Genomic DNA, 18881 nt, shown 5'->3' on the forward strand with positions numbered 1-18881 from the left:
CAATGTAGCCAATTGTAACACTTTATGTTGAAAGAAAGATTGGAATATATTTTGTACGCGTTTTCATGTTAACGCATTGCACATCATGTACATTCATGCCATTTGAGGTCTGTTTCTTGTTCGTTTGAATTATTGTATTTGACTTATAGTGGAACTGTAATGCATTTCTGAAGTATTGTTGTCACAAAACATCATTCCTTTACAGTTTCACAGAGCTTTTTGTAACTTTTCAGAACTTTCGCGGAAGCTTTACGAAGCGATTCAAGAACTTTCTCGAAACTTCTTTGGGAATGCATAAACGGCTGAAGGCAATGAACGCTACTCCTTGTGTCTATATCTGTCTATACGACATCCAACGAACCCGCAATACTACGATTACGAAACTCAGAACGGCAGATAAGCGCTTGCTGTCATTAAAGTGAAACACTTCATCATGTACAGTACAATCCTGTACAATGAATCGGTTGTGTATCACTTTAAACTGTTAAAGTGAAAGGTTTGTGTACCTAGAAGAATCAAAGCAGATTTTAACCCATTCTGCTGTGTTAATTACCTGTACTTTCTGTGATGAGATGGGTTGAATGTACAGTAGGGTGGTCCAAAAAAATGAAAGTTCGAATTTCTCGCGGGCATGTTTGCCAAATCGTTCCCGACGTTGAAAAACGCAAAGAAACAAAAAATTAGCAGATTTGGAGGTGGTTTAGGGGTCCATCAAAGTCTCTCAACGGATTCATTATAATGTCACAATATGAATAGGAAAAATGAAAGGAAAGAGCATAAAATGTTCTCAGTGGGCAGTGGGCAACTGGCGGTCGGTGAATTTCTCCAATGGTTGATCCAAGAGGAACAGTTCCGTGCAAAACACGCCATACTCACTCACTCTGGGAATCAAAAAGAAGAAGAAAAAAAATTAGAGATAAAAAAAAGAAAAATAAAAGAGTACTTTTAACACCGACCGACAGCGAACCGAAAGCTCAACTGACGTCTCCCTCTCTCCCACTGACGTCTTTTCTCTCCCACCGGATGTAGTAACCCCCACCGGATGTAACAACTTCCTTCCTCTTGATAGACCACTAAATATTTTTGGAACTGTGGCAAATTTGGCCAGGAGTATTTTCTAGTCAGGTAGAACAAAATAATCAACATGCCCCAAGAATATTCAAATTTTGAATTTTTCCCTTATGATTTTGGACCACCCTAATGTACAGCGTATACGTGAACAAACTTAGGTACATCACGGGTGATGAAGATTGACCAGGTACCTCTGGAGAATTATTTGTCTTCGTGGGATGCCACAAAAATTGATCAATCTGATGTCTAAACTATACTCTGGTAGAAAGAGCGCTGTAAGATGTGGTGGTACCATCTCTGACTTATTTCCAATTATTACTGGAGTTTGTCAGGGGTGTGTACTGACCCCCACACTTTTCAGCAGGGGTGTGTACTGACCCCACACTTTCTGACCTTGATTTTGAAGATGATGCAGTCATCTTTGCGGAGACTCTGGATATCCTTTTGGGGGACCTCGAGGTGCTGAATGAGGAGTCTGAGCCACTGGGATTACGGGTTTCCTGGGTCAAAATTAAGATCCAGGCTTTCAATGACATCTTTGATGCTGCGATCTTGTTGGTACCTGTGTGTGGTGAGGATGTTGAGGTCACGGGGAGATTTACTAACCTTGGCAGTGATATTCATGTTTCTGCTGACTGAGCCAGAGGTAAAAAGACATTTGAGTCAGGCCTGGGGAGTCATGGATTCACTAGATCATGGGGTGTGGCGCTGTTGGTACCTGTGCAGGAGGATGAAAGTCCGAGTCTTCAGGTCATTGGTTCTTCCAGTCTTGCTCTACGGATGTGAGACTTGGACTCTGACCAGGGATCTGAGATGAAGACTTAATTCCTTTGGTACCAGGTCTCTTCAGAGAATCCTTGACCATCTCTGGTTGGCCATTGTGTCCAACGAATGGTTGCTGAGAGAGACTGATATGAGATTTGTTACCTGCATTGGAGAGAGGGGAGGTTTGACTCACCAAAATAGGTATTTGCTCTCTTCTTTTTTTTTTCTTTTTTTTTGTATACCTTGGTCGAGGCTCGTATGAGAGCTAACACACAACTCACAGCAAGGAGGCATGAGACAAGAGGGGCGGGAGTGGAAGGGACAAAACATTGGGGAACAGACACATTAGGTGAACTGTGGAAGGGAGAGGGATGGGGATGGGACGGGGAACATGGCGAAGAGAAGATGGACATTACATGGACTTTCAGGAAGGAAAGCAGGAGAATTGAAGGAAGTGGGCTTGGGTGGATTATCGGGGGTAGAAAAGATCGAGGATTTGGATGGGGGATGATAAGAGGTGGTGGTGAACAGCTGTTTTGAAAGCCTGGAGGGAAGAATGGGAAAAAATAGAGTGAGGGAGTTTATTCCAAAGGCGGGAAAAAAGAGGAATGAAAGAGTGAAGATGAGCAGTGATTCGTGATTTTGGTAGTTTTACCAGAAGGGGGTTGTTGGCGGACCTTGAGCGCCCTGTGGAAATGTGGTGGGGACAAATCGCAGAGAGAGCAGGGGGGGCAAGGCTGGAGAGGAGTCGGTAGAAGACAGAAAGACCACCGACCAACCTGCGGTGATTGAGTGAGAGGCCCAAAGACTCAGCTTCATTGCGGGAGATGCCAATGATCTTAAATGCCCTGGTTTCGACAGCGTGAAGCCGAGAAAGGTGGGAGGTAGGAGCACCAGCCCAGAGGGGAGAGCAGTACTCCATCAGGCTACGGACAAAAGCTTTGTAAGTGGTCAGGAGCTCAAGAGGGCCGAGGAAGGACTTTGCACGACGGAGGATTCCCAGTCGGCGACTGGCTTTTGAGGCGAGGTTGGAAATGTGACTTTCCCAGGAAAGGTCATGGCAGATAGTGAGACCAAGAAGCTTGAAAGAAAAGACTTCTTCCAGAGGATTGTTGAGAAAGTGGATGGGGGGGTTTTCTAAACGGTCCTTTCGAAGAGACATAGTGAGAGTGTGAGATTTGTCTGGATTGAAAGACATGTTCCATGTGTTGGACCAGTTTGTGATTTTATCCAGATCTGCAGTGAGCGAAGAAGCTGCTGCTTGCCGGTCTGAGGGATGACAGATGGTACGGCAGAGGGTGGAGTCATCGGCAAAGAGAAATAGAGGATTTTCCAGAGAGTCCGAGAGATCATTGATGAAAACCAGAAAAAGAACAGGGCCCAGAACGCTACCTTGAGGAACTCCAGCCTGCACAGGAAGAGGGGATGAAAGAACTCCATTTAGGGCCACACGTTGACTGCGACAGGAGAGGAAGTCTGCGAGCCATGAGTGGAGATGGCCTTGAATACCATGGGAAGAGAGTTTGGTGAGTAGGGCAGGGTGCCAGACTGTGTCAAAAGCACGTGATATGTCCAGGGATACGGCTCGGATTTCCTGTCTGGCATTGAGGACCTCCATCCATTTATGGGAGAGCAGAAGCAGCATATCCAGGGTAGAGTGACCTGGTCTGAAACCAAATTGATGATTGGAAATCAAGCCATTGGAGAAGAGGAAGGATTTCATATCTGAAGCGATGATGGATTCCATCACCTTGCTGATGATTGGGAGAAGGCTGATTGGTCTGTAGTTACAGGGATCTGTTTTTGCACCTTTTTATGCAGGGCAGTGATGTTAGCAGATTTCCAAGCAGATGGCAGATGACCTTGGGCAAATGAGAGGGTGAATAGAACAGAGAGAGGGTGAGCAAGAGCAGAAGAGCAGGCTTTGAGGACACGTGGGCTGATGCCGTCTGGACCGGTTGCAGAATCTGACTCGAGGTTTGAAAGCAAGCTCTCCACCTTGTCAGGAGAAAAGGATACAGAGTCCAGGGACAGTTGGGTGCGACTGGGTAAAGTGGGTAGAGATAGTGATGGGTTTAGGCCACAAGATTTAGCTGCAAACACGGAGTTTAGACATTCAGCTTTATCAAGTGTGGAATCAGCAGTGCGGCCATTTGAGGTAAGGGAGGGGATGGAGGGGGAACATACACCAGAAACAGGTTTGATTAAACGCCACCAGGATTTTGAGGAGGGAGAGAGGTTTGAGAGTTCAGACTTGAGATGAGAAAGATGTTGTTTTCTGGCTCTCCTGAGGGTAGATACACACTTGTTCCGAGCTTTGTGGAAAGAACTGAGATTGCCCTCAGTTGGGTTTGCTTTCCATGAGGTAAAGACAAGTTGTTTCAGGACAACTGCCTCGCCACAAGCTTCAGTAAACCAAGGGCGGGAGGAAGGGTAGGACAACTGAACACGAGAGGGGATAAATCTGTGCATGAGGGAGAGCAAGTTTCTTTGAAAGAATTCCCAGGATGAGTTGATGTTTGAGAAAGTAGTGATAGGAGACCAGTCTGTAAGTTTGATGGCTGCTTGGAGACCCTGCCAGTCGGCTTGAGTGAAATGCCAGACTCGACGGCGGTGAGGTGGTTCTCTGATAACAGCCAGAGAGATGTCCACTTTAACAAGGACGTGGTCAGAAGAACCAATTGGAGCGAAGGAAGAGCAGCAGATATTGTCAGGGAAATTTGTCAAAATCAGATCCAGAAGAGATGGAGTACCATTGGTTGAGATCTGGGTCGGGAAGTTGACCGATTGAGTCAGTCCCAATGAGTCGCATAAAGCTTTTGCTGAGGTGCCATAGTAGGTGAGAGAGGTACCCACACCTAGCCAACTGGCGTGATGACAATTGAAGTCACCACATAAGAGGAAGAGAGAGTTTGGATGAGAAGATAGAAGATGGTCCATGTTTTCAGATAGTGAGGTGTAGATGGAGTCACTTTTTTTCTTGGAAACTACACAAACCATTTCAATGAACTTAACCACAACCTTCAGGTCAGGTCAGGTCAGGTCCGGTATGGGGGCATGCGCTGGAGCAGCGTGTCGCTGCATCACGCTGACCATCAGCTGTGCCTGTATGGACATGTGGCTCGTTTTCCTGACGCTGATCCTGCTCACAAGATTCTCTCAGCGAGGGAAACTCGTGAGTGAAAGCCAATGGGCCGATCACATGCCTCGTGGTTGCAGCAGGTTGATCGGCATTTCAAGGATATGGGGATGGGCCAGGCATCTGCCTGGGGGATGGCCAGACGGAGGTCCCTGGAGTACTGGCGGAAAGAGGACGCAGCAACACGCTGCTCTGGCGCATGCTCCCATACCTGACCTGACCCTGAAAGTTGTGGTCAAGCTTCATTGAAATTATTTGTGTAGTTTTCAAGAAGAGCAAATACCTATTTTGGTGGGTCAAACCACCACCCTCCCCCGTAGACCCCCTTTATGAGTGCCGATTTTGAATCGGTCGATTAACTTTGATATGTCATGGGTGATGAACTTCGATACGTCATGGGATGGTCAGCTTTCATCGAAATTGGGTCTAGTTTTGGAGAAGAGAGCAAATGCTTATTTTATTTGGGGGAGGGGGGTTAAAAACCCCCATTTACCCCCATAATGAGTGCAGATTTTGATGCATTCAATAAAACTTTGTCAAACATCAGATATGAAGCTTGTGGCCAAGTTTCATCAAAACCGTGTGTTTGGCTCAAGTGATAATGACTGAAGTGTTCACTGACTCACTCACTCACTCGCTCACCTCCGGACACTGCTCGATCGCATAAGCTCAGGATTAAAGTCCAGGTGAGCTAATATATAATAAATGTCAGTGTGTGTCCGTCCGTCAGTCCGTCCATCCGTTTGTCTCCTCCATAACTCCAAAACCATGAAACCTCGTGGCCCCAAACTTTGCACGCATACTAAAGGGACTCCAAGGTGATGCATGAAAATTGGGTGTTTAGGTAAATTGAAACACTCCTTTTGAAGATCATGTAGGTGGTGCTCATCACAAAAAAAAAAAAATAAGCCTTACCAAGATGGTGGCGTGCCATCTTGGTCAGCCCTCTTTTCAGCTCGCCAAATTTCAAAATTTAAACTTCCTTATTTATTGACTTCAGCAGTAGTTCCGACTGCTAAACAAAAAAAAAAGTTCATTTGTCCAATTCGGACAATGCTTGGGCGCTTCCGGGTGCATGGGTTTATATGACTGATCGGCGATCGGTAATCGTTTGCCAAGCTTGCTGTTCCATTGGAGTACTTGCTTGAGTGCTTAAGCAACTTGGTGCTCACAAAGCTGCTGAGTTGTTCATTTCAAAGCCACCTGATATTAAAAACCGTTGCATCGCTGATGGAAATACCAATCTTTGCATAATTGCTATTTTAAAAATAAAAACAAACAATGGTAAAAAAATTAACTTTCACGTTTTAAAAATCATACGAATAAATTATTGAAATATCAGCTGTTTTTTGTATCAATTTCTTACCTGTATTACAAGTAGAGTGACCTGCTTTGTGATGTTTTAAAAGGCAGTGCATAATCGGCGTTTTCTGAAACTAATGAATATGAGAAACGGGATTGAATGAGACTCACCTTACTACAAGTAAAAAAGAAGATGAAGGAGGAAGACATTTTCCGCCCGGTTTCAGAAAACACAGCAGTTAAAAAGAAAACATAGCTCTTTGGGTGCGTTTTATCGCCCCGGTAATATGCACTGGTGTGCTGCCTTCCCTTCCCCTCCTCTCGTTCTGCCTTCCCTTCCCCGACTCTCCTCTCGCACTGCCTTCCCTTCCCCTACTCTCCTCTCGCACTGCCTTCCCTTCCCCTACTCTCCTCTCTTCTCCTCTCACTCTGCCTTCTCTTCCACTAATCTCCTCTCATGCTGCCTTCCTTTCCCCTCCTTTCACGCTGCCTTCCTTCCCCCTCCTCTCCTGCTACCTTCCTTTCCCCTCCTCTGCTGCTACCTTCCCTTGCCCTCCTCTCACACTGCCTCCCATTCCACTCGCACTGCCTCCCCCAATCCCCTCGCACTGCCTCCCCCAATCCCCTCGCACTGCCTTCTCTTCTCACACTACATACACATTCAGGGTGAGGCAGAGAAATGGGTGATTAAAAAAAAAAAAAAAACTCAGCAATTAAATAAAGATTTTGTGTTTGCTAATTGCAAATATGCCATCTTAAAGTACACAGCATGCCATTCATTTTTTTGAAGATCATCACATCTTCGAGATGACCTCCATCTCAGCACAGAGATTCCACTCGTCTTCCACGCATGTTTCCCAAGATGCGGCGTAGCATCTCCAAAGAAATTCCAGCAATTTTTTGACGGTATGATATAGACAAGAGGACGTAGGGTGATGAAATAAGGTGACATGGAGATTTCCCACTATAACCAGTCGGTACTCAGAAAATCGGGTTTTATTTAATCACCCTGCCCCACCCTGTATAAAAGTATTATATATAATATTGTTGCGAATCTGGAAGCCATGAGCACGCAGACATTCAGGTTCCTTTAGCTCAGTTATATCAGTAAGTACATGTTGCCAGTTAGGGTCCCGACCCTAGTCAAATGAGGTAATTTAATGTTCCTGCACTGTGATTTATTATAATAGTCAAGTTTTCTTTTAGTTCATTTTACACCACCGCCAGCGCCACCGACATTACCGCAGACCACACCGCATCGCCCTCACCTGCATTCGCTTCCTCCACCTGGCCAATCGCGGGGTTTGCTGCCCGTTTTGGCGAATGAGAGAAATGCGAGGGCGCATGCGCAGAAGGTCGTCCGGTGTGAAGAAGGCGGAGCTTGGGGAGTGGCCACGCGGCGGCCCTCGACCAATCGAGATGAAGCGGTAGGCGGAGCCATGAAACTCCCCCGCTGGAGACTCTGCCCAGAGGGATGGGAGCGCCCCACCCACCACGCGCCTGTCCAATGGCGAACGGACAAGGAGTCGAACGATGTTTCCTGTCCAATGGGAGAGCGAGCGGGGAGGAGACAAGCGTTCGACTGAGCGGGAGGGGGGCAGATATAAGAGTCCTGAGGAGATTATCGGGGTCGGCTCTCTTGAAGTTGTTCTGGTACAGTTCTGTCCTCTCCTCCCGCTTCTTCGCTCCCCGGCTCATCAATTTGGCCTCTCCGGCGACCGGCCTCGTCCCGGCTCCAGAGCCTACATCTCGTCCCTTTGCTCCTGGCTAGTACGGCGACGCCAGCCCCAAGAGAAGGGGACGTCTAGCCGCGCTGCGCGGCCAGGAAGCCTGCCGCCCCCTGGCTCTCACAGCCGGACTGTCCTCCTCGGCTGGAGAGCCGCAATGAAGACCCAAGAGGGTCCATTTCTGTCTATGTGTGTGCGTGTCCGTGGGCCCGTCTGATAAGTAGTGAACTGTTCAGTGCTTTTGCCTGTATATTATTTGCCTTGCTTGATATTCAGTATAGCTCTCCTCTTGCGTGCTCCCCTAGTCCCCCATCATTGGTAAATAAATATACCCAATTGTTTAAATGTACTCAGCTCGTCGTGTCATTTCTCTATTGACTGGGTGTGTCGTGGGTGTGGGAAAGTGAGCAGTCATTGCCGCTATAACGGAGTAACAGGATAATCGGGCCGACGGAACTTGGCGATTGAAACCGCTCGGCATCGCACACGGAACGGGCTCGCTTAAGCGGCTCGCTTCCGTACGAGTTCCGTCGAGGGTGAAATACCCCAGTAGCTGGATCACGTGGGTACTTAGGTAAATTGAAGTTGGCAATCAACCCTACCCCACTTGCTCTACCCATTGGCGTATTTCGGTCCAAAATAACCAGGACCCGCCGACCTCGGACTTCTCCGGGCCGGCGATCCGTAATTACAGGCGACCGAGCCGAGGCGGCCCCACTGCTTCATCGAGGGTCATGCTCGTGGCGATGTGCCGGCGAAACTACAACAATATATATATATATACATACATATATATACATATATAAATACATACATACATATATATATATATATATATATATATATATATATATATATATATACATACATATATAAATACATACATACATACATATATAAATACATACATACATACATATATATATATATATATTTATATGTATATATATATATATATATATATATATATATATATATATATACACATACATACATATATTATCAAACACTCAAACACACACAAACACACACACACACACACACACACACACACACACACACACACACACACACACACACACACACACACACACACACACACACACACACACACACACACACACGGTGGTTCAGAGCCGACTGACATATTTCAGACTGCTCTCCTGTTCGAGGGTGGGGTCTAGTGGGTCCTGCTAGATGCCAAGCAAGAGAGGATAAGATACCATTATAATTTTTGCTTTTCTTTGTTTTTCAGGCAGGCTATCTTCCTGATGTAATCTACAATAAATAATAAAATTGCAAGCTTTGAACGTAAACCTCATACATTTCATTTCATCCCTCTCTTGCTCTTGAAAAAATTATCATATATCCAAATATGTCAGTCGGCTCTGCACCACCCTGTATATATGAATAGTATTTGATAATATATTCACACTTAAATATTTTGGGGGGTTTTCTACAGTATCTCAGACTTACAGAGAGGTCCTGCACATATTACATGTCAGTTAAATACACTTAGTGGACTTGGTGTATGAATTACAAAGACTTAGGAGACAGCGGATTAACATGGGATTATAGTTAATATGACATTTGAAAATGAGATCCCAGCATCATGAGCAATGTGCTTTGATAGGACGTTCAAGTAGGCGAAACCCATTAGAGTGATTAGAAACATAAAAAATCCTGCTTTCATATTTTTACAGGCATCAATTACCTCCAGCCGATGTAACCAGTCAGTAATAAATGTTCGGTGTAGACTAGCTGGGTCCTGAGGAAAACAAATGGTGGGAAGATATTGCAGTTTAATTCAGCCTTCTGAAACAACATTCACAAATATGAATCAAGATAAACTGGATACCTTTCTGAGACGGGGATTTAGGCGGCTGTAACTGTAGTCGATTATCAGGCACACTGCCTCATCTGCAATCTCCTCTTCTTCAGTCTCCATGGCAACCCTCCATAGAAATCCCATGCCAGCAAGATCTGTTTTCTCCACTGACTGGAAACAAAGAGGGAAAGAGTGAAAGTCAGCACCTTCTAGCAATTACTGGAAATTACACCGTAGCAGGAAAAACACGGTTAACCCTTTGAACCCTCACGGTCATTTTACCAGCCGCTATTCAAACCTCCATAAACCCGAGCGGCTGGAGTTTTCTCCAGAGAGCCAAGGGTGAGGGAGTTGAAAGTCCAAAGAGATTAGGGTTCAAAGGGTCACACTACATGACAAAACATTGCTTGCAAAACTGCCAACTTCTCACTGCAATGATAAAATAATGAGATCTGATATTGCTTTCGTAGATACTAGCAGGGGTTCCCAAACTCAGGGTCACGACCCAAACTTGAAGACCCCCCCCCTCTCAAAATCCCGGTTTTTGAGGGGGATCTTTCAAGTCGAAAGAGTTTTCTCCGACAATTAGCTCACCTGGACAAAAATTGTTCAGGTGAGGTATGAGCATCGTGCGGTGTCCGTCAGTCAGTGAGTGAGTCAGTATGAAAACACTCGGATCTTCTTCTCCGAAACTACACACACAATTTTGATGAAACTTGACCATAGCCTTCATCACCTGTGATGTATCAGTTTGTTCATGGCGTTAGAAAAAAAGCAGGATCGAAGGGGTTCCACGGGAGGGTATTTGGTCCCCAAAAATAGGTATTTGGTCTCTTCTCAGAAACTAGACAATTTTGATGAAACTTGACCGCAACCTTCATCACCCATGATGTACAAAAATTTGTTCATGACATTGAAAAAAAAAATCAGGGTCAAAGGGGGTCATTACAGCAGGTCAAAGTGGGACTAGGTTTGATCCCCCAAAATAGATATTGTATTTGCTTTCTTCTCTGAAATTGATTCACAACATTAAAAAAAAACATCAGGATCTAAAGGTTTTACCACGGGATTGAACCTCCCCCCCCCCCCCACGCCCCCTCAAAATAAAATAGGTACTTGCTTCTTCAATGAAACTACACACAGAATTTTGATGAAACTTGATGACAACTTTCATCACCAATGATGTTAAAACAAATAGTCCTATTTTCACCAAATGTTGTGGAACTTCTGAGGACCAAGGCCTCCTGATGCCTTGCAAATCCCATTAAAATAAATATATATTTTTTAAAAATTGCATGTGAAAGAAGAACCCAAACGCAATTTTTTTTTCTGAAAACCTTTGACAATCATTAATCGCGGTCTAATTTGAAGGGAACAAATTTTGAAATTTTTTGTCTATCAAAAAGTGTCGAAAAAAAGCCCGTGTCGATTTTCGATTTTGCAAGTGATGTCATACCGTGAAGCCATATCGATCCAAAAGGTGGCTTTACATGGAGAAACAGCAAATGTTGAGCTCGGATTCCGATACCGATTCCACAGTCATTAGCAACTCTGAATTTTCTTAGAATGTTGAAAGTGATCATTGGGATTTTGAAGAAACTATTAGTGATGGAAAACCTTTTGGGGGAGCGAGCTATTCAGAGGAAGAACGTGGAAGTGAAGATGCTGGTGTTAAAAAGTTCAAAACGCCAGTCGCATGTCAAATATAGTTTGGTAGGTTTTGCTTTTTGTTAAATTGACGATTTATAAGGGAGGAATTTTGTATTATTGATGAATCGGTTTATATATTACTTGAGTAGAAATACCTGTCATCGTCCAACAGCACAGACACCATGGACAAAATGGATGACGAAGGCTTTGTGTCACCATCGCAGGCTGACCAGGTGTCTTGTATGTTACAGGTTCATCCTGTTTCATACTTGTGGAGGGTTGGGTGGGGGGGGGTGGAATGGTGGTGTGTATTGTGGGGTGATGGATGATGGGGGGGATGGTGAAGGGGGGCACCTTGAAAGTTTCAGCATCCAAGGTCAAATCCTCTGTAACATGTTCTGAGCACAAAACCAAACATTTTGTTGGCCCGATCCACACTCAGGTATCTCGGACAAACCTCGTCCAATTTCTAGCAACCCTTGGATCTTTCGGCCATTGGTGTAGCATGAAACCATCTCGCTTTGGTATTATTACAACCACAAAGGACACATAGATGAGGCATATTTGTAGGAATTTGAAAATTATTTGCCGTTTGAGTAAAATCGTACCATGATGTAACCCAAAAACAATACAGAAGTGGTGCTCGCCTTCATGGTGTGACGTCACACATAATCTGAAGAAGAAGAATTTCACTTTTAATCGCAAAATTACCAACTTTAGAAATCAGAAATTGGAAAAAAGACATATCAACTTCGTAGAGTATTAAGGGATACATTAGCATCGAGGTGGTCTGAGCATTTGGGTTCCCCTTCAAGTAGGTCAATTTATAGGTCAAAGGTTATTACAATTCCAGGATCATCACTTTTGACTTCTTAAAAAGTATTCCCCAATTTAAATGCAACCTGGTAGAAATCATCACTGCACAGTGCTTTCACAAGTTTGTTCAAACCATCTGCTAATTTACATATTTCATGGGTGGTTCCCTGATTCTAACAGATGAGTGAAGAAGCATTGCCACGATTTTTATTGTAGGTATCAATACCAACGAGGTACCGGTACCATATGGGTCACGAGGTGAATGTGATTTCACATTTTGGGTCATGGACAAAAAAAGTTTTGGAACCACTGTGCTTAAATAAGAGCTGAGATGTGACAAGTCGGGCAAGGTGACAAAATAAGTGAGCAAGAAGGAGCCTTTTTACAAACCAATCAGACATTTGCAGCTAGCACTTGTATTTGATGGGGGTTTTTTGACAGTATTTCTCACCAGAGAGCAGCATTCAATCTAAATACAATCAAACTGTACTCGTCTTACAAACCCAAACTATTCAACAAAACTCAATACCATTAAGATTAGAGCGTCTACTCTGAGTCTGGGAGGTCGTCGGCTCAATTCTGGTGCTGGCTAAGACATATCAAAGACTTTTAAAATGGTATGTGTTACCTCCTTTCAGGACGCTTAGCATTTTGAGGACAGAGCACAGATAAACCCTCTCTCCCTCCCCATAGGTACGCCCAGCTGACTACAGAAAGGGAAACTGACATCGCAAGATGGTGTCACCGGCAATCAGAGTGCACCGACCGGAAGTTACTTCATTCTCCCCACTCCCCAAGGTCACCAGCTATTGATGTCAAGTCGCATTCTGTGTTGCTTGGTCTCTCTGCCTGCATGCATTTGCATGATTTACATGACAGATCTTCTATGAGCCTTAGACTCTGGAAAGAAAATGATAACTGGCATGAAGTTGATAGTGTGTCATCGCAAATTCCCATGCTTCCCAACTAAAGCAAGTTTGAAAGATGGCATAAAGTTTCACCAGGAATAACCCCATATGAAATTTTGAGTTTTTAAAAAAAAAATTCCCCCCATTTTCACCCCTGTTACCCCAAGTCCACACCCCCTGGGGGCATGAACCTGGGGTCAAATCCCCCCAAAAAAACATTACATATTCCATGCGTCTCCCAATGTTGATTGCATATGCAAAGTTTCATTTTAAAATGTTTTTAAATGTGCCCATAATTGCATTTGGCTGTATGACCTTTGACCACACCCCAGGAGGTGGGGCCAAAAATTACACTGCTTTTACACCTTTCCATGTGGTGATCACAACTACCAAGTTTGGCGAATTTCTGCTGCACAGTTTAAGAGGAGTTACCATGCTGGACGGATAGACAAAACGACAGATGCAGCCAATTACAATGTCCCCCCCCCCGCCCTTTTTCAACAAGAGAGTTCATAGAACACCTTACCCCCATGCAGCCTTAAGAAAAAGGACATGGGATGGGTCTTTTAAACTCTTGCTTTGCGTTTTGCACGAAACCAACAGCGATAGGCACCACTATATTTGTCTGAATGCTAGCTCTCACAGTTATTCTGCCCTCAGGGCAAGAGACAGCATGAAAGCTGAATCACAGTAACTTTGCCCTCAGGACATGAGATTGCATAAATATTTTTTCCACGTTCTGCTAAACAGGTTTTTGAAAGTGCCAAGAAGGTGATTTGTGTTCTACAGTGCTCAAGTAGATAAATCAATTGAAAGTAAATAAAGGTTTTAAAGGCTGTAGAAAAATAAAAAGAAAACAAACCTTCTTGGAAGTTTACTGCTGTTGATGCAGCATCTTTTACACCACCTTATTTAACACGTTAAATTTGTGATTTCTGCGTGTTGTTTGTGTCCTTTATGACATACATAAAAACGAAGTTTCCTAATTGGAATGATTTTCAATCTCGTTTGTCTGCCAGACAGGCAGAGTTCTCAATTGCAAGTTTGTGCTCCAGATTCATGTTCTACAGTGTTCAAAATATGAGATTGAATTGAAATCAAGTCGTACCTCGATCACAGACTGCATATGTAGACACACACACAAAGTGAACCAACTGCTTAACCCGGCTTTTTGCTTTGCACACGCAGGGTAATCATAGTCGTAACAATGAAAGTTGGGAAGTTCAACAGAGACGTCTGAATCTTACCGGGAGAGGGAGGGTCACATTGCCAAAAAAAATTCTAATTTTATTTGCAAAAAACTTTTCTTAAAATAAGTTTTCGTGAAACAACAAAACCATGAGAAATCTTTTCTTGTGGTTAAATTTTTTTTTCATGGTTTTCTTGTTTCAAGAAAACTTGTTATTTTAAAGAAAATATTTTCATATACTGTACTTCACTTTTAGAAAATATTTTCTGAAGAAAATTATTTTTGGCAGTGCAAGAAATATAGGAAATAGGAAAACGAGGAGAAACGCATGAGGCCAAGTTAAAATGACCATATCGACCTTAATCCTTTACCAACTGAGTGCCTTGCTTCTTGAGTTGCTGTTCACTCAAATTCACAGCTTCAAACAAGGCCTTGAAGAGGTTGAACCCTAAACAACAGAAGGCAGCAAGTAGTAAGGACAAAATGCAAAAGAAAATTTTAACTGGGAGAGACTAGAAATGTGCTGAGTGCAATGGGAGTTCAAGGGTAAGAAACGCATGAGAGATTTCAGATGCGCACCACTCAGTAAAAGTTGTGAGGGATAGAGTTCCAAAACATGCTTGCGGAAAAGTTGCTTCTGGGTTTCACTGTCCAAATCCCCCAAGCCTCGACTGAACCAATCGAAGCACAGCTGTGAACAAAACAAAGCACGAAAGATCAAATTTCTGCTCCAAATGCAATTTTCCAAAATGATTTCTCATAAGTAAAATGAACTATTTACCCATTCATCCTTTAACAGGCAAGATAAGGCACCGTTTCATGCATGTGGGGTCTCATTGTACATGATCGTTTTCAAGTTGGCATGGACCAATAACTTCTGTTTTACCAAAATACATTTGAAAGCATATTATATTTCTCATGTGAAAGCAATGAGTGACCTGTCTGTCAAGATCGCAAGCCGTGGGATTGGAGACCAATGTCTCCCAGAGCAACTGAGCACGAGGTAGTGGCAGGTACAAGGAGGCCTCAACCAGGAAGAATGCGAGGAAGGAAAGGTGTGCTTCCAGGTACTGAGAGAGAAACAAGAAGGGGTGAGGGGAAGCCATTCCAGAAAGGAAATTAAAAGGAGAAATACAAGTTCACAAGACTTCACATTTTAAGCAAGAAGCACACTCGGTTGAGCAAAAAACCTCTGCCACGCTAAATAGCTTCGTTTTGTATCCCACCGATAGGCCGGATCTGCATCCAGACCGTAACCAATATATAATCAGCTCGTTAGTGTCACCTACCAAACTCATCCACCAAGTTTTGTCATAACCCATCCATAACTTCTTGGAATATTGTGCAACATATCATTTTTGGCTGTGTCTCTCAATTATGAAGAATCACTTCAAAAATAAAAATTCTTGTATCCGGAGCTGGATCCGGTACTTCACCAAAATCGAATCAATTTGTCCTCGTCACACGTCCAACCTGTCGACCAAATTTCGTCCAAATCCGTCCATAACTTTTTGAGATATCCTGCTCACAGACAGAGAGAGACAGACAGACAGGGGTGAAAATATAACCTCCGTCCACCTTCGGTGGCAAAGGTAATCATTAAAGATACTGTGGATTAAATCACAAAGACTACTTTTGATCTGAGTGATATAAAACGGTGGGTTTTAAATCATGAAGACTAAGACCACTCTTTAAATGATAGAGCCACATCAGGGTTCATACCCATTTGGGTATCTGAAATTCCATGAGTTTTCCATGACCCCACACAGGAATATCTTCCTCACCCCCTACCTCAAAACTCATGAGCAAGTTTGCTTCAGCAGAGATGGATCGTTTTACTGCAAGAAAAATGGTTGATGTCGTTCTGTGATAACAATGGTTGAGCTGTTCTGAGCTACAACTCCACAATGTGTCAATGGGAAATTGTGTTCCGAGAACGGAACGAAAGATTTACGAATGATTCTCGGGAACGTAACACATTCACACACATTTGTTTTATTCTGAAAATAACAGAAAACACACTCGTTCTCAATTTCCAGAATTTTCCATGAAAAGCATTTTGTCAAATTCCATGACTTTCCAGGACTTCCATGAGCCGTAAGAACCCTGCACATAAAAGAATGGCATAATTTGATCCTCGCCATTTTCTTGGATGTTGTGCATTGTGCTTTTATCCCTTCTCATTACTACTATTTCCTTCCAACGCCTTTTCACTTTTCTTTGACCCTATTTCCAACAACCCAACCCTCCTACGTCATCCTCTGATTTTTTTTCAATAATTTTTTTTATTAACCCCCCTCATGCTCACCCACGTTCCAACTCCATGCATATGCAATATGTGTATGGCACCCATGGTGCAATTTTACAACAACAAAGCTGCTTTGTATAACACTTACACAAATGTTATCCACCCTCACACTCGAACCCATCTGACCTTGTTAACCTGTTTCCCAACCAACCTATCCCCTCCACATTGCAATACCTCCTCGTGAGTGAATCGTCCATCGACAATGACATGACGGTTCAATTTGCCAGGGGCAGCTGATTTCACAGCAGCCTTGTGGCTGTTCACAAGGCTGTTTGTAAGTAACGACACAACATCGTTCGCTGCCTTTAACTCCTGCAGCACGCTCTGCACACATAAAAACAAGAACAGCTTGGATAAAACAGACCAATAAACATATTCATAGCTTAACACATGCAAGATATTAGTTTTGATTCAGGAAAGGAATCGTATGTTATGAAAAACAAACGTTTTTAACATTAACATCGCAGAATGTTTCTCATGGCAAACAGCTGAGACTGAGAAAACACACACCTTGTCCTGCTTATGATAGCCATTCTTGGAGATGGAGCGAGTCATCTGCAGGAGATGTCGCAGAGCAGGAACCACAAAGGCACCCTAGGAAAAGAAGTGTGTACATCATCAGCGGCTAAAATGAGAGTACATCTTGTACAGGGTGATATTTATTATATTTTATTCGAAAACACTAAATAATTCCCATTACACGAAAAACTATATGTTGTGAACCTAATATTTTGCGTAAAGGTCGCCTAATGTTACAGAAAGACGTGACATGATCCTGAGAGCTATCAGGTATCACGTGATTTATCACATGCCCCGGCAGTGAGGTTTGACAGATTTCACTCAATCACGCCATGGCGCTCATTGTGAAAGAACGCCTGTTTCTCGTCAAACATTACATCGAGACTGCATCCTTTACGGAATGTCAAATTGCATTTAAAAGTCGCTTTGGTGGTCGTACAAAACCTTCAAAAATCAGTGATATGGAAACCGCTGAAGCAGTTCAGAGAAACAGGCTGCATGGAAGTTAAAAAGAACATGTATGTGCCAGCTGAGTGTTGTTACATCGGAGAAAGTGGATGAAGTGCGGGAAACGATGGAAGCAAGCCCGAAGAAATCTCTGAGACGTTTCGCACAACAAGGTCACCGTTCATATTCCAGTCCAGTGAAGGCAGTCAAGACACTCAAACTTTATCCCAACAAAATTCATGCAGTGCATCAGTTTACTGGAGCCAGATGAAGAGAAACGTGTCGCAAACTGTGAATGACTCCAGAGGATGGGAAGAGAACAACACAATGTTTTGGATGTTATGTTATTTTTATTTTTTACAGACGAAGCATGGTTTCATTTTTCTGGGCATGTAAATTCACAAAACACTCGTTTTATGGTTACGTGAACAACCTTATGCAATTCACAAAAGGCCATTGGATTCCACCAAAATTGGTGTTTGGTGTGCTTTAAGTCGGCAAAGAAGCATTGGCCCAATTTTCTTCTCAGAAACAGTAAACTCAGAACGTTACACCAACATAATCCACGAGTGACTTGGGCACCTTGCAGAAGACCAAATAAACCAAGTATGGTTTCAGCAAAATGGTGCAATGAGTCAAACTTCGTGATACAGCATGAACGAACTTAGGCTACTCTTTGGTGACCATGTAGTCTCCAAGTCATTATGGCCACCTCGATCTCTCGATCTTATGTCGCCGGATTTTGTTTTGTGGGGATATTTGAAGGATATAGTGGATGTGACAAATCTACTTAATTTTGGTGCAATTAAAGCAATAAATCAGTGACACAATCAGCAATATTCCCCAAGAAATGCCACACTCTGTGGCAAACAATGAATTTGTGCCTGCAACATAGTGGTGGACACTTTCAGCACTTCATTTAAGGTAATCTATTGTGTGGATCATGTCACGTCTCCTGTAACATTAAGCTACATTTACGCAAAATATTAGGTTCCTAACTGATATCGTTTATAGTGTATGGGATTATTTATGGTTCTCAAATAAAAATAAATAAACTAGAAGGGTACTCGGTAGAGCACGTACCTCCGTCATGCAATGCCTGATCCACGAGAACATATCGGGCCCAATACATTTTTGAAATATCATGCTATACACAGTACTATATCGTTTTTGGCCCAATCTCTCAATGATGAAGAATCACTTTTAAAGATC

General features: G+C 43.4%; 1 protein-coding gene across 1 annotated transcript in view; it reads right to left on the minus strand.

Moving 5' to 3' along the window:
• USP24 (ubiquitin specific peptidase 24) overlaps positions 1–18881 on the minus strand; it is a 213657-nt gene that overhangs the window by 102922 nt on the left and 91854 nt on the right. Inside the window, exons 16-22 of the mRNA XM_085886059.1 lie at positions 17214–17297; positions 16878–17027; positions 15334–15465; positions 14975–15086; positions 14767–14843; positions 9863–10003; positions 9719–9772 (exon numbers count right to left, since the gene is read on the minus strand). Coding sequence (XP_085742185.1) covers positions 9719–9772; positions 9863–10003; positions 14767–14843; positions 14975–15086; positions 15334–15465; positions 16878–17027; positions 17214–17297 — 750 coding nt within the window. The remainder of the gene's footprint in view (positions 1–9718; positions 9773–9862; positions 10004–14766; positions 14844–14974; positions 15087–15333; positions 15466–16877; positions 17028–17213; positions 17298–18881) is intronic.

Source organism: Eptatretus burgeri, chromosome 6, assembly GCF_056783735.1.
Source record: "Eptatretus burgeri isolate ZD-2024b chromosome 6, Ebu_testis_v1, whole genome shotgun sequence".
Lineage (NCBI taxonomy): Eukaryota > Metazoa > Chordata > Myxini > Myxiniformes > Myxinidae > Eptatretus > Eptatretus burgeri.